We start from the raw sequence: 16812 nt of genomic DNA on the forward strand, positions 1-16812 counted from the left end.
AACATATACACACTAGCGTATATAAAATGGATAACCAACAAGGACCTACCACATAGCACAGGTGACTGTACTCAATACTTTGTAATAACCTGTAAGGGAAAAGAATCTGAAAAAGAATATATATATATTCTGACACCTTGACTTTGGTCTTGTGAGAGTTAAGCAGAGAACCCAGTCAAGCCCAGCTGACTTCTGGCCTATACAGCTGTGTACTAATAAGTGTGTGATATTTTAAGCTGCTATATTTGTAGTGATATTTGTTACACAGCATTAGAAAACTAATGCAGTGTCCATACAAGTGTTTTCCAAAGTGCGGCAGCAATGTTTATTCCCACCCCGAGTAGTTCTAATTGTTGTATATTCTTTCCAACACATGAAACTGTCAGTTGTTTAAAAATTTTAAATCTGGTGTGAATGTACTGGTATTACACTATGGTTTTAATTTGCATTTCTATAATTACTAATGAGGCTGACCATCCTTCACACTTTTTTTGGCCATTGAGTTTTCCTTCTTTTGTGCAATATTTGTTGACATCTTATAACCCAATTTTCTATTGGGTTCTTTGTCTTATTAACTGATAAGTTTTCTCTGTATATTCTGGATGGGAGTCCTTTGTCAATTATTATTTTGCTAATATCTTTCTTACAATTTTTGTCTTAAGAAATGTTTCATTATCCCAAAGTCCTCAAAATATTCTTTTATAAATGCTTTATACCTTTGCTTTCATATTTAGGTTCTTTAATCCACCTGGAATTAATTTTTTTGTATGGTATGATGTAGAATCCATTTTTTCCCATCTGGATAAATCATCATTTCAGTAACATTTATTAAAATGTCAGTTCTTCCCTCACAGATTTGCAACGTCACCTGTGTTGTATACCCAATGATCCTATCTGTGTAGATCTGGTTTTTGGACCACATTCTGTTCCATTGTTTAATTTTTTATTTCTCCATCTATACCACACAATCTTAACTATTAGAGTATTATACTATGCCTTGATATCTGGTAGGGCTAAGCTTCCTAGACTGACCTCTTTTCCTTGGCTATGATTTTTCTCCCTTTATATGATAATTTAGAATATTACTTTAATTAATGTTTGTAGGCAAACTAGCCTTGCATTCCTGGAATAAACAAAATTGGTTATGATGAGTTATCCTTTTCATATGTTGCTGGATTTAGTTTGCCAATATATTGTATAGAATTTTTGCATCAATGATCATAAGTGTTATTGGCTAGTAATTTTCCTGTCTCCTACTTGTCCTTTTTTTATTATCAAGATTTTGGAAACCTCGTAAATTGAGTTGGAGAGTGTTTGCTTTTTTGCTGTGCTCAGGAATAGTTTGTGTAAAATTGATTTAGTTGAAAAATGTAACTATCTGATAGAACTTGCCTTTGAGGCTATCTATGCCTGGACTTTTAAGATTGTTTTTTTGATCACTATTTAATTTCTTTAAAGCATATTATATTATTTAAGAAAATTTTGGGTTTTTTTAATGTTATATTTTTCTCCCTGATTCCAAATTATTTCATATAAAGCAATTTGCAGTAGCAGCCACAAAAGGTGTTAAGCTTGCTAGTTTTTGAGTCTGGAACTATTATTCAGGAAGATCAGACAGATCTGCCCAGAAATGAGAGAACGTGACAACGAGAGAAAGGGGAAGACAATCTTAGTTACAGAACAGGGACGTCGTTTCTAACGTCACAGACTATGTAAATCTCAGCTTGTCACTCCAAAGAAAAAGATATTCTAGGTTTCACCTACTTAACTCATCCTCTAAAAAGAGAAAACTGGCTGCCACAGGGAGCCGTCCTTTTAAACTTACCTCTGACAACACGCTGTGCTCCTTTCTTCTTCCCTCCATTTATTAGATTTTTAATTGCAAGGGCCATTTACATACATATTTCTCTGCAATGTCCACAATTTTCTGATAATTTAGGCCAGCTCCAATTTATAGGCAAGGAAACCGCTTTTCCAAAATCAATTAAATGACTCCAAGAAATGAGGCTGCAGAGCCAAGATCTGAATCCAGGAACCCTAGGATTGGAAGAGACCTCAGAAATTATTTGGGGAGCTCCCTTTTCCCACTGAGAAGTTTAATAAGGTACAGCCATTGAGGGGGCAGAGGCCCAGCCAGAACCAAGTGCCTGATCCTAGGCCAGGGTCCCATCCATTACCTGGTGAGATTTTCCCCTAATTGGAGCCACTGCACTGAAGCTACTTAAAGTTCTGTCAGGAGGGTCAAGCTTGCCTTTGTGCAAGGTACGCGCAGGGATAGTTTCGAGTCTCTTTCTCGGTAACGCAAACACTTTCCGGTGTAGTGACCCCTGGTTAAAATGGCAGAAACAGTCCTGAACCGTAATAGAAAGTGGCCTAAAATCAAAACCAAGAAATGCTCAGGCACAAATGAACATTTCATATTCTCTATCGGTTTACAATTTATAAAGAAATGTTAAAAGCATCTGCTGACTTCTGTTTCTCTGCTGTTTTACAGTGTACAGGGCACTTTCTCCCGTGCTGTTCATTTACTGCAATTCAGCAAAACTGTGTTTAGTTCAGGCCACTGCAGATGTTGATGAGATCCTTGTAATGTGTCGAGGGAAAAGAGTACAAGCTCCATTGTGCGTGACAGAGCCTGACCCAGGTAGGGACCCTTCTAGGGCTGGGGGGAGCCGAGCAGGGCCGTGGATGTGAGGGGCAGCCGGGGGTCAGGATTCTTGAGCTGAACCACGAGTGACTGGTGAGATGTCACCAGATGGCCAGCACACCCGACGTGGGGAAAGCAGAGGTACAGAAGCAGGAAGCTAGGTGGCAGCGTGACACAGAGGCTAAGGGCACGGGCTTTGCCATCAAGGGAACCTGGGTCTGAGCTCCAGGGACCTGCTGTTCACTAGCTGTGTGACCTCAGGTGAGTTCCTTGGCCTCTCTCTGCCTCAGTTTCCCCATAGATAAGCAGAGGGTAATGATAGGACGTAGCTCTTGGGTTGCGGTGAAGATGAACAGATAAAGCACTTAGCAGAACACCTGACACCTGGCAAAATTCACCTGCTATGAGTGCAAAACACTGGAAGTAGCCCGATGGAGCGGCCAGGATAGAGAGACTTCCGGGAGAGAGAAACGGGACTCAGATTGACAAGGGAGACGGTGTCTGTGCAAGGCAGTGATGTTCTGAGTTGTGTGTCAGGAAAGAATTCTAGTATTAGGAAAGGAAAAAGATTGGAAGCAAAGAATGGAGGAAGAGAGTCTGCGTGAGAAATGGTTCCATGGTTCGTTCATGTTCTGTGTGAATCTATTTCCTCCCTGGAACCCCGGCTTCCGGAGGGCAGCCCTGCACCCTCCTTACTCGCAGGGGGGGCCCGGGCTGGTACTCAGCGGACTCCACCCCGGACTGGCCAGATGAGCGAATGAACGGCTGAAACTGTGCTTCTCACATTCACTTGTGGACGGGAAGAGTCCAGTTGGCCCATTTTATGGATGAGAAACACTGCACATCCAGAGGCTCAGGGGCTCGTCCACTGCCCCACGGGGAGAGGCAGCTCTGGGACCAGAAGAGAAGACTGTTTACTCTGCGTGCAGGAGGCCAGCATAACGAACGGACGTGTTTGATTTACACTAGTTCACCTAAGATCAAGAGCAGAAGATGAATATTCTGAAAAAAAATTCTAAGGCCTACAGAGTAAATAATCATAAAAATAATAGTGGGCTTCCCTGGTGCCGCAGCGGTTGAGAGTCCGCCTGCCGATGCGGGGGACGCGGGTTCGTGCCCCGGTCCGGGAGGATCCCACGTGCCGCGGAGCGGCTGGGCCCGTGAGCCGTGGCCGCTGCGCCTGCGCGTCCGGAGCCTGTGCTCCGCAACGGGAGAGGCCACAGCAGTGAGAGGCCCGCGTACCGCAAAATAATAATAATAGTGGACTCATTAATTAATTCCAATTATAATTAAAAATGTAAAGTTCTCTTCCAGATGTACACACTAGATGGCAGCACTTTGCACCATTTTGAGGGCGGTGACAATGGCAACTGGCCCCTCCCGTGAAGGCTCTATAGAGACTGTGCCCTAAGCTAGGGCTTGATTTTTACTATTTTATTTAAGCCTCATGACCACTTAGTTCTGCAGATTAAAACAGCCTAGCAGAAAGGATCAAATCCAGAAACCTGAGGTGTCACCAGCCTTCCTCTTGCAAAGAGGTTTCTCGTGGCTACCTTGCCTTGTCACTGAAGATGCCCCGCAGGGAAGCCTTGCTTCCCAGAAGCCTCTGAATCAGGGTCCTGCCGTGGTGAGAAGGGGTAGCAGGGACAGAGGAGTCCCTGGGCCTTAGAATGGGCCGGCGAGCCCTCCCACGCGCCTCCCTTCCTGGCCCCCTGATGTCTGCTCAGCTGGGCCAGTCCTGGGCACAACTGGAGACAGCCCACGCCTGCCAGTGCCCAAGCTGCCTCTTTCCAGGCCCCACCTTTCAATGGCAACTATTTATTGAGCACCTATTATGCACCAGCAATATGCCCCAAACACAAACCCCCAAGCCCCGTACGCCTTTGCCCCAGCGCCATCCACCACGGCCGCCCTCCTGCTCCCAGATCCTCAGCGCTCCTGCTTGGCTTCCGCAAGCCTCCCTGCTCAGGCCCGGCCTGTCTCCTTTCTTCCCCAGCCCAAAGGGACCGTCCTGGCTGTTCCCAGTGCTTGAGGGTGCATCAAGGTGTCTGTGCCAGGCAATAGAGGGTAACTGGTCTCTCTCCCCAGGTGACGGCACGTTGGAACTTTCATGGAGGTAAACTGTGGTGAGGATTTTAAAGATTAATGCTATAGGCTTTTGGAAGAAGAATTCGGGAGCAGGTAGGTGTTGTGGCTTTAAATCGCACCACGAGGCAGAGGGTCTCGTACCAGGATTGCCCGGGCAACTGGGCGTTGGTTCTTCCCTCCCCCCTGCCCCCCATACGCGGGCCTCTCACTGTTGCGGCCTCTCCCGTTGCGGAGCACAGGCTCCGGACGCGCAGGCTCAGCGGCCATGGTTCACGGGCCCAGCCGCTCCGCGGCACGCGGGATCCTCCCGGACTGGGGCACGAACCCGTGTCCCCTGCATCGGCAGGCGGACTCTCAACCACCGCGCTGCCAGGGAAGCCCGCGGGCGTTGGTTCTGTGAGCAGCACAGAGGCCCACACAGGTCTCTGCTGACGGAGCCCGCACGGGCTCATAAACACAAGCTAGAGACAACAGACACAAAGAAGAGGGCAGCAACCGTAACAGCCGCTAATGTTTACTACGGGCTTCACATGTGTCGACTCCTGTAACTCATGCAACAACTCAGTGAGGCGGATATGTTCATTATGCCCATTTTTCAGAGGAGGAAACTGAGGCCAGAGAACTTGTTTTCCCAACACTGCAAAGCTAGAAAAGTGGTGGGGCTGAGATTTGAACAAGAACCTGGGCTGATAACCGCACTCTGTTGCCCACTCGAGTTTCCCCAAAATGCCAAAGCGACACCCAATGGGAATTTCATCTCTCACATACACCTGCACACGCATGCTCACACCTTCTACTGAAGGCAGAGATCTCCAGATACCTCCTGGTTCGTGCTGTCAGCCAGTGAGAACGACTCCAACAGTCAGTTTCAAGCTGGGGAAAGGAAGTACGGAGGCCCGGGAATTGGCCATGGCTTTGGATCACTGAGCTTTGCTCTTATAGAGACGTGTGTGTGAGCCTACAGGTGTGTCTCTATGGTGACACAGACAAGACCGTGGTACTTTCTTGTGACACCTGGACTTGACCTTCCCTCATACTCTTGCTCTTTTGCGACTCCTACAACATTTTCTGTATCCACGTCTGTCAAGGTCAACATATGGGAGGTTCCTCTCATGTTGGGGACACTTGTTTACTCGAAGGGCCTCGAAGGAGCATAACCTCCAGAATAGGGACTTCACCCCACTCATGTTCAGCCTTCACGCTGGCTAGCATACAGCAGGCGCTCAATAAATGACCCCTGTGAGAGGAAAGGGTGGACTCAGGAAACAAGGGGTCTCCTCTCCATGCCTGGGCTGGCCGCCCCTCCACCTCACCGCTCCCTCCCTGGGCTTCCCCTGGGCCCCCATTTCCATCCTCCATCACAGAACAGGAAGGGGTGCAACACTGGATACCCAGAGCCAAAAGCCACCACGGGTCAAATAAGACAAGAGGAAAATGACGCAGCACTGCAGAAAAAAGCCAGCACAGCTTGGATCAGTACCGTGTGGGCCGGATTCCCCGAGATCTTGCGTAAGAAGCAGGCCTTTCGGGAAAATACGGTAAAGCAAGTCATCGCCTCCAACACCGCAAGGTGATTCATGAGAGCCTCAAAGTTGCAGGTTTGCAGGAAAGAACTCACCTGGCTGGATAATGTTTGATCAGCCTTAAAATGTCTCTTCTGTTTCACTACGTGAGACGGGGGAGGGAGGGGGGTAGTTAATGAGTTGTGTTGAGAATAAGGGAGGAGGGGACTTTTAAGATGAATCGCTTATCAGTATGAGTAAATAAACGGCCTACATTTGGGATCATCTGAGTCTTGGATTACAGGTTAAATGTCCTTTTGCCCGAAGAATAAAATGTGGAAGAGAAAGAGCAATTACATGCGTTCAATCCTGTTCTGCTCAGACTTGGCGTGATCTTGCTGTCTTTCTAGTAGTTTCTAATTGGCTAGATTTGTCGGTGCAAACTGACCTGTGGATTCACCCTCACTGCCTGGTCTCCTGCCTCTTTGGGGGCCTTCCTAGCACACACCACAGTTGTCACATTCTGTTTGTGTGATTCTCCGAATAATATTTGGCTCCTTATTAGATTGTAAGCCCCCAGACAACAGGGACTGAACGTGACTCTGTAGTCCCATCACCGAGCATTGTGATAGAAACGGACAAACAGCCTGGAGAGGAAATGTGTGTTTCCCCGGAGTGCCATTCTCTCCTGTGTACCCCCCTCTCCAGGCACGTGGGAGCAGCTCGCCACTTGCTTGGTAATCACCATGCCACGGCAAACTGCACAGTTCTTCGGGGTTCGTGCTAGGAAGCAAATCTAAACTCCCCCACAGCCTAACCTTAAGCACCTCAGGAAGTTCTTTGGAAATAAACAATGTCAGACGTTACCTGGCAACCCTACAAGCTGTTGTGCATGGCGGGCCTGTGAGTCTACTTGCTGTGCCCTCCTCTCCGCACTCCACTCTCCTATCACTGATATTCATAAAAACCTGGGTTTTCAACCTGTCCAGTCTTATTTTTGGAAGAGTCTGTGAAGCAAAGAGGAAGATCAGGATCAGTAAGTTGTGCATTTCATTCAAAACATCATTTGAGCTGTTCCTTTCTACTGCGTCCCCTCAGAGAACATTTATGAGAGCATCTAGGTAGCAGTAAAACCATGCTTTTTCTTTTCTTTTCTTAATTTGCTCCTATAGGTCTTACCTTCTTGGAGTTCTTGTGGCGTTTTATTTAATTTAATGCTTATTATTTGTTACATCCTAGCAATGTCTTATCTCTGACCAAGATTATAAACACCCCAAGGGCTGGAACCAGCTTCTATAGCAGGATATCTTGTAAACATCTTCAGTTAAGTACTTTCAGTTGACTGATCTGGCATCTTTGAGAAACACTGAAATCACTAAGGAAGGAAAGAGAAACGGGGACAACCAGCTCATCAAAGTAAAGCCAAGTCACAAGCTTTGACCAGAAAATCGCCTTCGCCCATTTGAGTTTACACAGTGCATTTTCTCCTTATGAAGGCCCTAGGTTGGCTAGTAGCCCTAAAGAGGTAATCCATGAACCCGACTCTGGTTCTCAGTTCACTGTGTAAGATTTTGCCCCCCTGGTTTGCAGTAGATGTTTTGGTGGTGTTGCCCCCTCTTCGCTGGTACCTGGCTGACACAGGTGTGACGGTTTCCCGAAACCGCTTGAATGAGTAAATAACTGGGCAAATGACCAAGGTGGTACCCATGTGATTGCACCTCCCACCTCAACAGTGAAGTCAGGACAATTGACGCTGCCACCTACACTCTCTGACGTAAGTTCTATTCTAAGCCAGCCTCCGTCCTAGCGCCTATTAGCCCTTTGTAAAAGGCCAGCATTTCTCCAGTTCTTGGCTAGCTCCTCTTTTGGCTAGCCAAAATCATTTTTATTTTTTTTTTCTGCTAGCTTAAATCATTTTTTAAAATTTTACTTATTTATTTTTATTGAAGTAGAGTTGATGTGCAATATTGTGTTAGTTTCAGATGCACAGCAAAGTGAGTCAGTTACACGTATATATCTATCTTTTTTCTATACGTTTCCATTATAGTTTATTGCAAGATATTGAATGCAGTTCCCTGTGCTAAATAATAGATCCTTGTCGTTTATTTTATCTATGATGCTGTGCATGTTACTCCCATGTCCCAATTTATCCCTCTCCCCCTTCTACTTCTGTAACCAGAAGTTTGTTTTCTACATCTGTGAGACTGTTTCTGTTTTGTATATAGATTCATTTGTACTAATTTTGAGAGTCTACGTGTTATCATATAATATTTGTCTTTCTCTGTCTTACTTCACTTAGCATGGAAATATCTAGGTCCATACGTGTTGCTGCCAATGGCATGATTTCCTTCTTTTTTTATGGCTGAGTCTAAGCTTTAATCTTAACCCTCCTTCATCCAGAAGCAGCAGAAAGAGAAACAAAAGTATTCTTAGTCATAGAATGAAGGATCCACCTGGAAGCAAGGGAGAAGGTAGACAGAAGTTTCACTATCGTCCATGCGAGAATACGTCCCACGCAGACTGTGACAGGCCAACCTAAAGCTCCTCCAAGGCACTGTGTGCACAGGGTATCAGTACCAAGCCGCATGTCCCCACGTTCCCAGTCCCCTTGACCTCAGCCAACAAAAACAGTAGGAAAAACCAATATTGTGGCCACACTACCTTAATTTCCAGCAGCAGAGGAAACATTTAAAGGGCAGTGTTGTTTTCATGGTGAAGCCTACAGCTGGATCTCTTACAAGGAGCCCCGGGCTTAGGTTGCTGGTTCATCACTGGAGGGGTCGACAAAGAATTGATACGTTCCTCGCTGGCATTCTGGAGTCCTCGCTTCTCTTTATTCCTTCCCTGGCTCCTCTTTTCCTTTGACTCTGCTTGAATTACAGGTCCGTGTGCTTAAAATAATTGGATTCTTGACAGTTTCTTAAAACGGATTCACTTTTACTTTGCTTTTTGGAAGTGCTGAAATCATTCTGTTGGAATTTTTCACCATACATGTGCTCAACACAAATAATTATGACATGAATATCATTTAATTTTTAAGAGATGATTTTGTATGAAGCACCCATTTTTTTTCCCCAAGCTTTTTCTTTGCTTCTTATGCCCTTATGCCCTTTTAAACACCAGTAGGTCAAGAACACATTTTGTGTAAAATTATTAAAAATATAAAAATACACAAATTAAACTAGGAATCCCCCCCTTTATTTCTGACCCAAATTCCTTTCCCTTCCCCAGAAGTGACCACTGTTTACATGATAGGTAAACGTCCAGTCTTATCCATAAGCATTTATATAGATGTATGGATGCACTTTTTTTTCATGTAAATGGATTATATTACATGTATTGTTCTGTAGCTTGCTTTTTTATATAATAGTATAGCTTCAAAGTCTTATTTCTGTAAAATAAAATAATAATACCTTATTATTTTAAAAGATATGCATTATAGTCCATAAAAAGGAACACAGATGTATTATACTCAATCTAGTAAACTACTAAAATATAGTTGGGTTGAGAAATTATGAGAAATGCTGCAATATCTTTGAACAATAATCTTCGTGCAGATAAATACTTCTGAAGGCCAAATTCCTAGAAATCTAATTGTGCAAAGGATATGTGCATTTTTAAAAGCTTGACTGAGGTATAACTCACATCCCATAAAAGTTACCCATTTTAAGGTATTAGTAGATTTATGTTTACATGATTACTAGTATATTTAAAGAGTTGTATGACTATCACAATTTTATTTTAAATCATTTCTATCACCCCCCCAAAAGAAACCTCATGCCCATTTGCAGTCATTCACCATACCCACCCCCAGCCCTAGGCAACCACTATTCCGCTTTCTGTCCCTATAGTTCTATCTACTCTGGACATTGCATATGGATGTAACTGTATACTATGTGTCTTTTGTGTCTTCCTCTTTTCACTTAGCATAATGTTTCTGAGGTTTCTTCATACTGAAGCATGTGTAAGTACCATGTTCCTTTTCATGACTGCATACTATTCCATTGCATGGATATACCACATTTTGCTTATCCATTCACCAGCTGATAGACAATTGGGTTTCTTGGTTCACACTGGAAACTATAGCACAGAAGAGTAATCATTCAGCAGTGGTCACACATAAAAACCAAGTAGAAAAGGAGGCATGAGCATAGAAATAACAAATGTAAGAGGACCCAACAGTATGTTCAAGACGATACGGAGCCAAATGTCTCAAAGAATTCACCACTTGATGATTCTTAGCAGAGAAAATTCTCAGTATGATCCTACTAATTATATAAGATATCGATAAGGCATATCAGCCTCTGGTTGGCATTACCATCTTGCTGGGAAATCTAAGGGCAAGTGGGAAGATGTTCCAAACCATCCCCAATTGATAACCAGACTGCATTTTCTCACGTGGAAAAAAAAAAGTAGAAATGATCATTGTGAGACTGTGAGGCTAGCTCATAAAATTTTATTTACCCTAAAACCTTAGAATAAAACACTTCATTTTTCATTATACTAGTAAATGTAAGCCTGGAAGTAGTATTCTAGTACTTCTTTTAGCTGTACTGTAGCATCTTAAGTCTTACCAAACATATTAATGGACCTCTGTCTTCTTCCAAGTCTATGGCTACTATTGTAGGGAACATGCAGTGGTCCAGCGAAATGGACTGACAGCCTCAAAACTGTCACCTTGGAAAACTGCCTTGTGATTCCAAGGATGTAGCCACTCTTCAAATTATTTTTGGAGCCCACCTTCTTCATTGGCCTTTGGAGTTCATGGTATAACCCTAGACACAGCAAATCTTCACCGCTCTGAGTAGCTTTAATTTTTCAGAAGAGTCAAAAGACATTAGGAGTTGGGTGACTAAGCTGAGTAGTGATTTGGGGGTGGAAAATAAGGACAAAGTATAGAAACTTCACTCTCCAAGCTATTTCAAGCAACAGTATAATGCAGTCATGTGTACAGCTTCCCAAAGTGACTTCTTTGAGGATGAAATTAATTTAGCTGAATAAGCAAAATAATTTCATGGTCATACTTATGACATGTCATACGTGCTCACAAGCGCTAAAAAACGGCCCTTTCCAAAATATATCTCCCACCGTCCTACCAAGCTACCTAAAATTCAGAATACTTTGATCTGTAGAACAGACAGCTGCTGCTAAAATACCATATATTCTATGCAAGGTGTAGCATAATATCTTAGCATGAATTTGCTTGACAGAATAAATCGCCAGCCTTAACTGACACAAGGCAGGAGGACGTAACTGATTTTCGGGAAAGGCCATCAGAGGGAGACACTCAAACCACCTTCTAATCCTTGAATTGAACACAGCACCCACCCCCCATCAGTTCTAGACATCTGTCTTAAACACATCAGACAAACACGGATGCATGGTCCAAGCGTGTGGTGATTTTTATTAAGAATAACTTTGGTTCTAAGAATTCCACCCTCAATTCTGTAATACTTTCCATTAAAAACAATTATACAAGAGCAAATACAAAAAATATTAAATTATGAAAACAAATCCGTTAAGGCTCCCTTTATATATATTATATACACTCAAACAGGTCAAAATTTTTCAGAGTAGAAGAATAAAGTCAACTGTGATAGCTTAGAAAGCAACACTACTCGGCGACTAGAAAACACTGAGCTATTTTAAGAAAACCGCAGAGTGGAAAAATGGAGCCATTTTTCTCAAAAACTGGCTCAAAGCACAAAACCGCTTGGATGTTCATGAGTCCTAGGGGTTTGGACTGCACAGTATTAAAGTGTGGAGGGAGAATGACGCCTTTTTAAACTCAGGCTTATAAGCTGAGCTGATCTGGCAATTTCAAAGAGCTTTTCTATCTGTACATTCCGCTGTTTACTGAGGAGACATCACTTGACACTATTTACAAGTCTTCTTTTGGCCAAACCTTGGACTACTAACCACTAATAATTTTGCAGATTTGTGAGATTGGGAGGGAAACACTCTTGGAATTTATGTTTTCCCAGTGAAGAATGCATTCTAGGTAAATTCTAGGAACAGAATTGGTCTTTCTAAAGGAGCCTGTTAGGGCCCTTGAGAATTTTATCAAGTGGCAGAATTGCTTCAAGGATACAGAACCTAGGGGCTTCCCCGGTGGCGCAGTGGTTGAGAGTCCGCCTGCCGATGCAGGGGACACGGGTTCGTGCCCCGGTCCGGGAGGATCCCACATGCCGCGGGGCGGCTGGGCCCGTGAGCCGTGGCCGCTGCGCCTGCGCGTCCGGAGCCTGTGCTCCGCAGAGGGAGAGGCCACGACAGTGAGAGGCCCGCGTACCGCAAAAAAGAAAAAAAAAAAAAGGATACAGAATCTAAAGATCTTACATATCCGGTTGGATGAAAGGCTATGAGCTACTCCTGAATCTTCATTTTACAAATTGCATCACTAGGCCATATACACAGGGGCAGAACTCTAGTCAACGTACAATCAGAAACGTACTTTCAAGATGATCGGTTAACGCTCTTTCCTCTCTGAAAAGGAGGAAGGATGGCAAAAAATAGTTACCATTCCATCCTTCAAGAGTAAATTATGATAGAGCGACATTGTACCTTAAGCACCTCATGTTTTATTCAAATAGTACTTGCTGATGAGAGAAGTAATCCATTTCAGGTGTAATCAACATGTTCTGTGACTAGCAGTATATTATCTATGCATTTACTTCTGTCCTGTCCACGTTCGGGATGAACAGGAGCGTAATCACCACCCATGAAAACTACAGAATTTCCCATAAAAAGCTAATTTCTACTTAGGCTTATTAAGGATTCAAAAGCTCGGGATCCAGCTTTCTATGACTCTTGAAAGAAATTTTAAGAAGAGCCTCCAATGTAGGAATTACTGGCTGGATCGTTTCTACAAAGAACATACTGAATCCACACAAATTCTTCTAGACCGCCCCAAGTAGAATGCTCCCCTGCCCATCCCGGCAACAGAAAACGGACTATGCGTTAAGAATCGGGCTGGAGCTGGTAACTCAGGGCTCACCCCACGTGGAGTGTAGCGTGCCAGCTGGAGGGCACGCACGGAGCAGCCTCCCCTTCCCCTCAGCTGTTCCTGAGAGATCAACAGCAGTCACGTCATCCTACCGACGCATCACGAGCACTAAGGTAGTGGAGAAATAGCCTTTCTTCACAAGAACACAGGGCAAAGAGCTAGATGATCATTAATGAGAAAATGTCAAAGCCTGGATTCAAATAATATTAAAAATGTATAAATGCTATATATATCTTCCACATGGGCCTCCTTGAGACCAATCTACATTTGATTCACATTAAAATACCCAAAGAACTCTCCCTTCACAGCTTCACATGGGAGCTTCCCCCATACTGCTCTCAGGAGAAACCAAAAGATCTGGACCCTCTACTTTTGACACTGAAGTTGGGTTGTACGGACTGGTTTTTATTCCTCAAAGGACTGGGAGATTATTTCACATAAAAGGCCCCGCTGAGCAAGAAACTCAACAACAAAATAAAAACAAAACGAAACCCCTCACAGTTATCAAAGCAATACATGGATTTATATGATGGACCTTCCCTGAAGTAGAAGGTCACCGTGAAGCATCAGGGAACCAACAGGAATGGAAGTAAGATCACGACAGACGTTTAAGTCGTCTTGTTTTATATATTTCTTTGTTCCCATTATTTTTAAAGCTCCTCACTCTACTTCTGGATCTTAATGCTGACAAAGGTTAAGAACTGTTCAACGTGAATATTAACATTCTCTGGTGTTAAGCCTAACGTGGGTGAAAGTGTAAATTAGACAAGAAAACAGAATTGACAAACTGAATGTCATAGATCAAACGCATTTCAGCACGATGGGTAACTAAGGAAGAAGGAAACACATTTTCTTTACATTTTAAAAGAAAAAAAGGCTCTGTGCCCCACTAAACTTGGCTTGAAAGAAAAACCAAGTAGTGCAACTCTCAGGAATTTATGCCAGTGTCCTCTTCCTTTTTTTCTTGTTGTTGTTATTTTTTTAAGTCTTTGAACACAGGTCCATTATCCCAACTTAAGTGCTGGGCAACGCCCTTCATTTGGCGAATAGGAACTGCAACAGTCACAGGTAACTGATCCACCCGGATGTTAGGAAAACCAAAACCAAACTCTTTTCAAAGTAACAGTTCTCTGCTGGCTGGGATTCTCTCCAGGGGCTTTGGCCCTGAGGTTAAGTACTGGGGAGGCCCCTGCACACACGTTTTGTGTGTGCTGGGCTGGTGCCCGGTCTCTGCAGCCTGGACCTACGACTCCTGCGCTTGAGCCACTTCTTGGCCTGTTCTTCTGAGATTGCCTTTAACCTTCACAAACTCTGGGGCATTTTCTTGCTCTTCTCGCAATTTCTGCTTCTCAAGTTCAAGCTAAACAGAATTCGGAAACAGGAAAATTATTTACAAGTTATTTACAAACGGAGAGCCTTTCCAAAAACACTGTTCCTCTTTCCAAAGTCCCTAACGACTTCATTTCCCAACGGAAGGAAGTTTCTCCTGGTCTCCACTTTAAATATATTTCTATTTTTACATGTGCGCTGGGGTAAGAATTCTGCACAGGAGCCGCAGCTGACTGGTTGTTGCTGAAATACCAAGGGATGACGAGAGCCTAAAGATTAAGGGTAAGACTTAAAACAGGAGCCGAGGGCAACATGCACTGGCCTCCAGTCTTAAGTGAAGCCGAACTTCACTCAGGTGCTTGAGCTCCCAGCACTGGGCTGTGAATTCTGTGATATTCCCTGGTTTTGGATTTGCCTCCTGAATCCCTTTCTAGGTCTTCAACAGAATCCTTCCCTTTATCTTGAGGGTACTTTAGTCCATCTGTGGACATCTGTCTCAGCTTTTCCTTTCATGGTATAAAAACATTTACATCCGACGTGTCTGGGAAATTCTGCTTGCTCCAGCACCCTTTAGTTCTCAGGACAAGGTAAGTCAGAGAAAGACAAGTACTGTATGATCTCTCTCACATGTGGAATCTAAAAACAGTGAAATCGTAAAAGCAGAGGGTAAAAAGGTGACTAGCTAGGGGAATGGGAAAGATGCTATTTAAGGGTACATACTCGCAACTAGCAGAGAAGTCAGTCCCGGAGACAGTGCGGGGGTTATCGACAACGATTAAAAACATGAAAGTTGCTAAGAGGCTAGAACTTAGCTGTCCCCGCCACTAGAGGAAATGATAATTATATGATGCGACAGAGGTATGAGTTAGCACTGTATAATCATATTGCAATACAAATGTACCCAATCAATATATTGTACCCCTTAATCAACAACAACAACAAAAACACCTTTCACCCCAGTCACCCCTACCTGCTCCAACTTCTGCTGCCGTTTTAATAGCTCTATTTCCAAGTCAGATTTCTTCTTTTGTGCTTCCTCTTCCTTCTGCTTTATTACTTGATCTCGTTTTCTCTTTTCCATCACTTTCTGCAGTTCTGGCTTATTCTGAGGGGCGAGTCCCCTGCAAAAAAGCATTAACAGGTCACTTTGCTGTACACCTGAAATGAATGCAGCATCGTAAATCAACTATACTTCGAAAAAAAATTTTTAATTAAAACTAGTAAAAATGTTTTTTTAATTAAAAAAAATTTAAAGCATTAACATTTAAAAGTTTTAATCTAATGGATGCATCTTTCATGAATAGAAATTTTAGGCATCAACCACAGAAGAGGGGTCTAGCGACTGAGCATGACTGTGACGCCTACCACCAGCTAACAGCCAACATCGGGGGGGGGCTCAGAAATTCACGAGCACGAAGGAAAGGGCAACAGCGCCTTCCAACAGTGAGCAAAACCCATCACTCGATAAAATCGTTCTGAGCGCCTACCGTATGCCTGACACTAGGGCACGCAAGGGAGGTTAGCGCAGGAGGTTTGGGTGGGGAAGGGGGGGGAACAGCATTGCTCATTCGGTGGGTGGGACGGTCACCCACCACGGAGAAGGAGATGTTGAAGCTTCCCAGGCTCGAGCCCCTGACCCCAAGTACTAAATGCAGCCTCGAGAGAAGCTAGCACAGCAACTTCAACAACCCAATGGCCCAGAAACCTCTTCCAGCCCTTCCTGTTTCCGACTTGGGAGAGGATTCTTGCACATCTAAAGGCACGTCCAAGGTTCCATCATTGCCGGGAGCATGGCCCTGGAGGACCTGGACCCCGAACCCCAGCCCAGTGCTCTGGAGCCATTTCAAGTGCTGACAACACACGGAAGCCAGGCTTCAGGGGACCTCGACGCTGGGGAGAGATCAATCAGGCTGCCGTCTCTTCAAAGGGGGCGAAACAAAACCCAGACTCGGGCCATTCCCTAGCAACCCTCATCTGAAATGTCTGAGGCAGGTCAGGAGAAGGACGACATTCACTGGCATTTTCGCAGGTGGGATTTCTGTCTACGTTACTGGTCAGCTGGGACTTGCCTGGTCTCCAGGTCCTCGGCCAAGCCCTCAGGATTTCTCTAGTCCGGGCTCCCCCTTCTTCACCGTCCTCTCTCCCTTGAGCCAGCCTCCACTAGCCCCTGAGTCATCTCAACTCATTCTTAACTTGGACAATAAAAAAGAAACAAGCCACAGAACAGGAAGAACGCCATCAAT

At 44.3% G+C, this 16812-nt stretch overlaps 1 protein-coding gene across 8 annotated transcripts in view; it reads right to left on the minus strand.

The window, feature by feature from the left end:
* Nucleotides 1-12186: 12186 nt before the first annotated feature.
* The window catches only part of FAM107B (family with sequence similarity 107 member B), a 220526-nt gene continuing 215900 nt past the window's right edge, over nt 12187-16812 (minus strand). For all 8 annotated transcript variants that reach the window (XM_059059241.2, XM_059059238.2, XM_067030476.1 and 5 more), the window contains 2 exons: nt 15540-15690; nt 12187-14600 (listed from right to left, as the gene is read on the minus strand). In XM_059059241.2, the coding sequence (XP_058915224.2) occupies nt 14484-14600; nt 15540-15690 (268 nt within the window). In that variant the 3' untranslated portion in view covers nt 12187-14483. The remainder of the gene's footprint in view (nt 14601-15539; nt 15691-16812) is intronic.

The sequence above is a fragment of the Kogia breviceps genome, chromosome 3, assembly GCF_026419965.1.
Source record: "Kogia breviceps isolate mKogBre1 chromosome 3, mKogBre1 haplotype 1, whole genome shotgun sequence".
NCBI lineage: Eukaryota > Metazoa > Chordata > Mammalia > Artiodactyla > Physeteridae > Kogia > Kogia breviceps.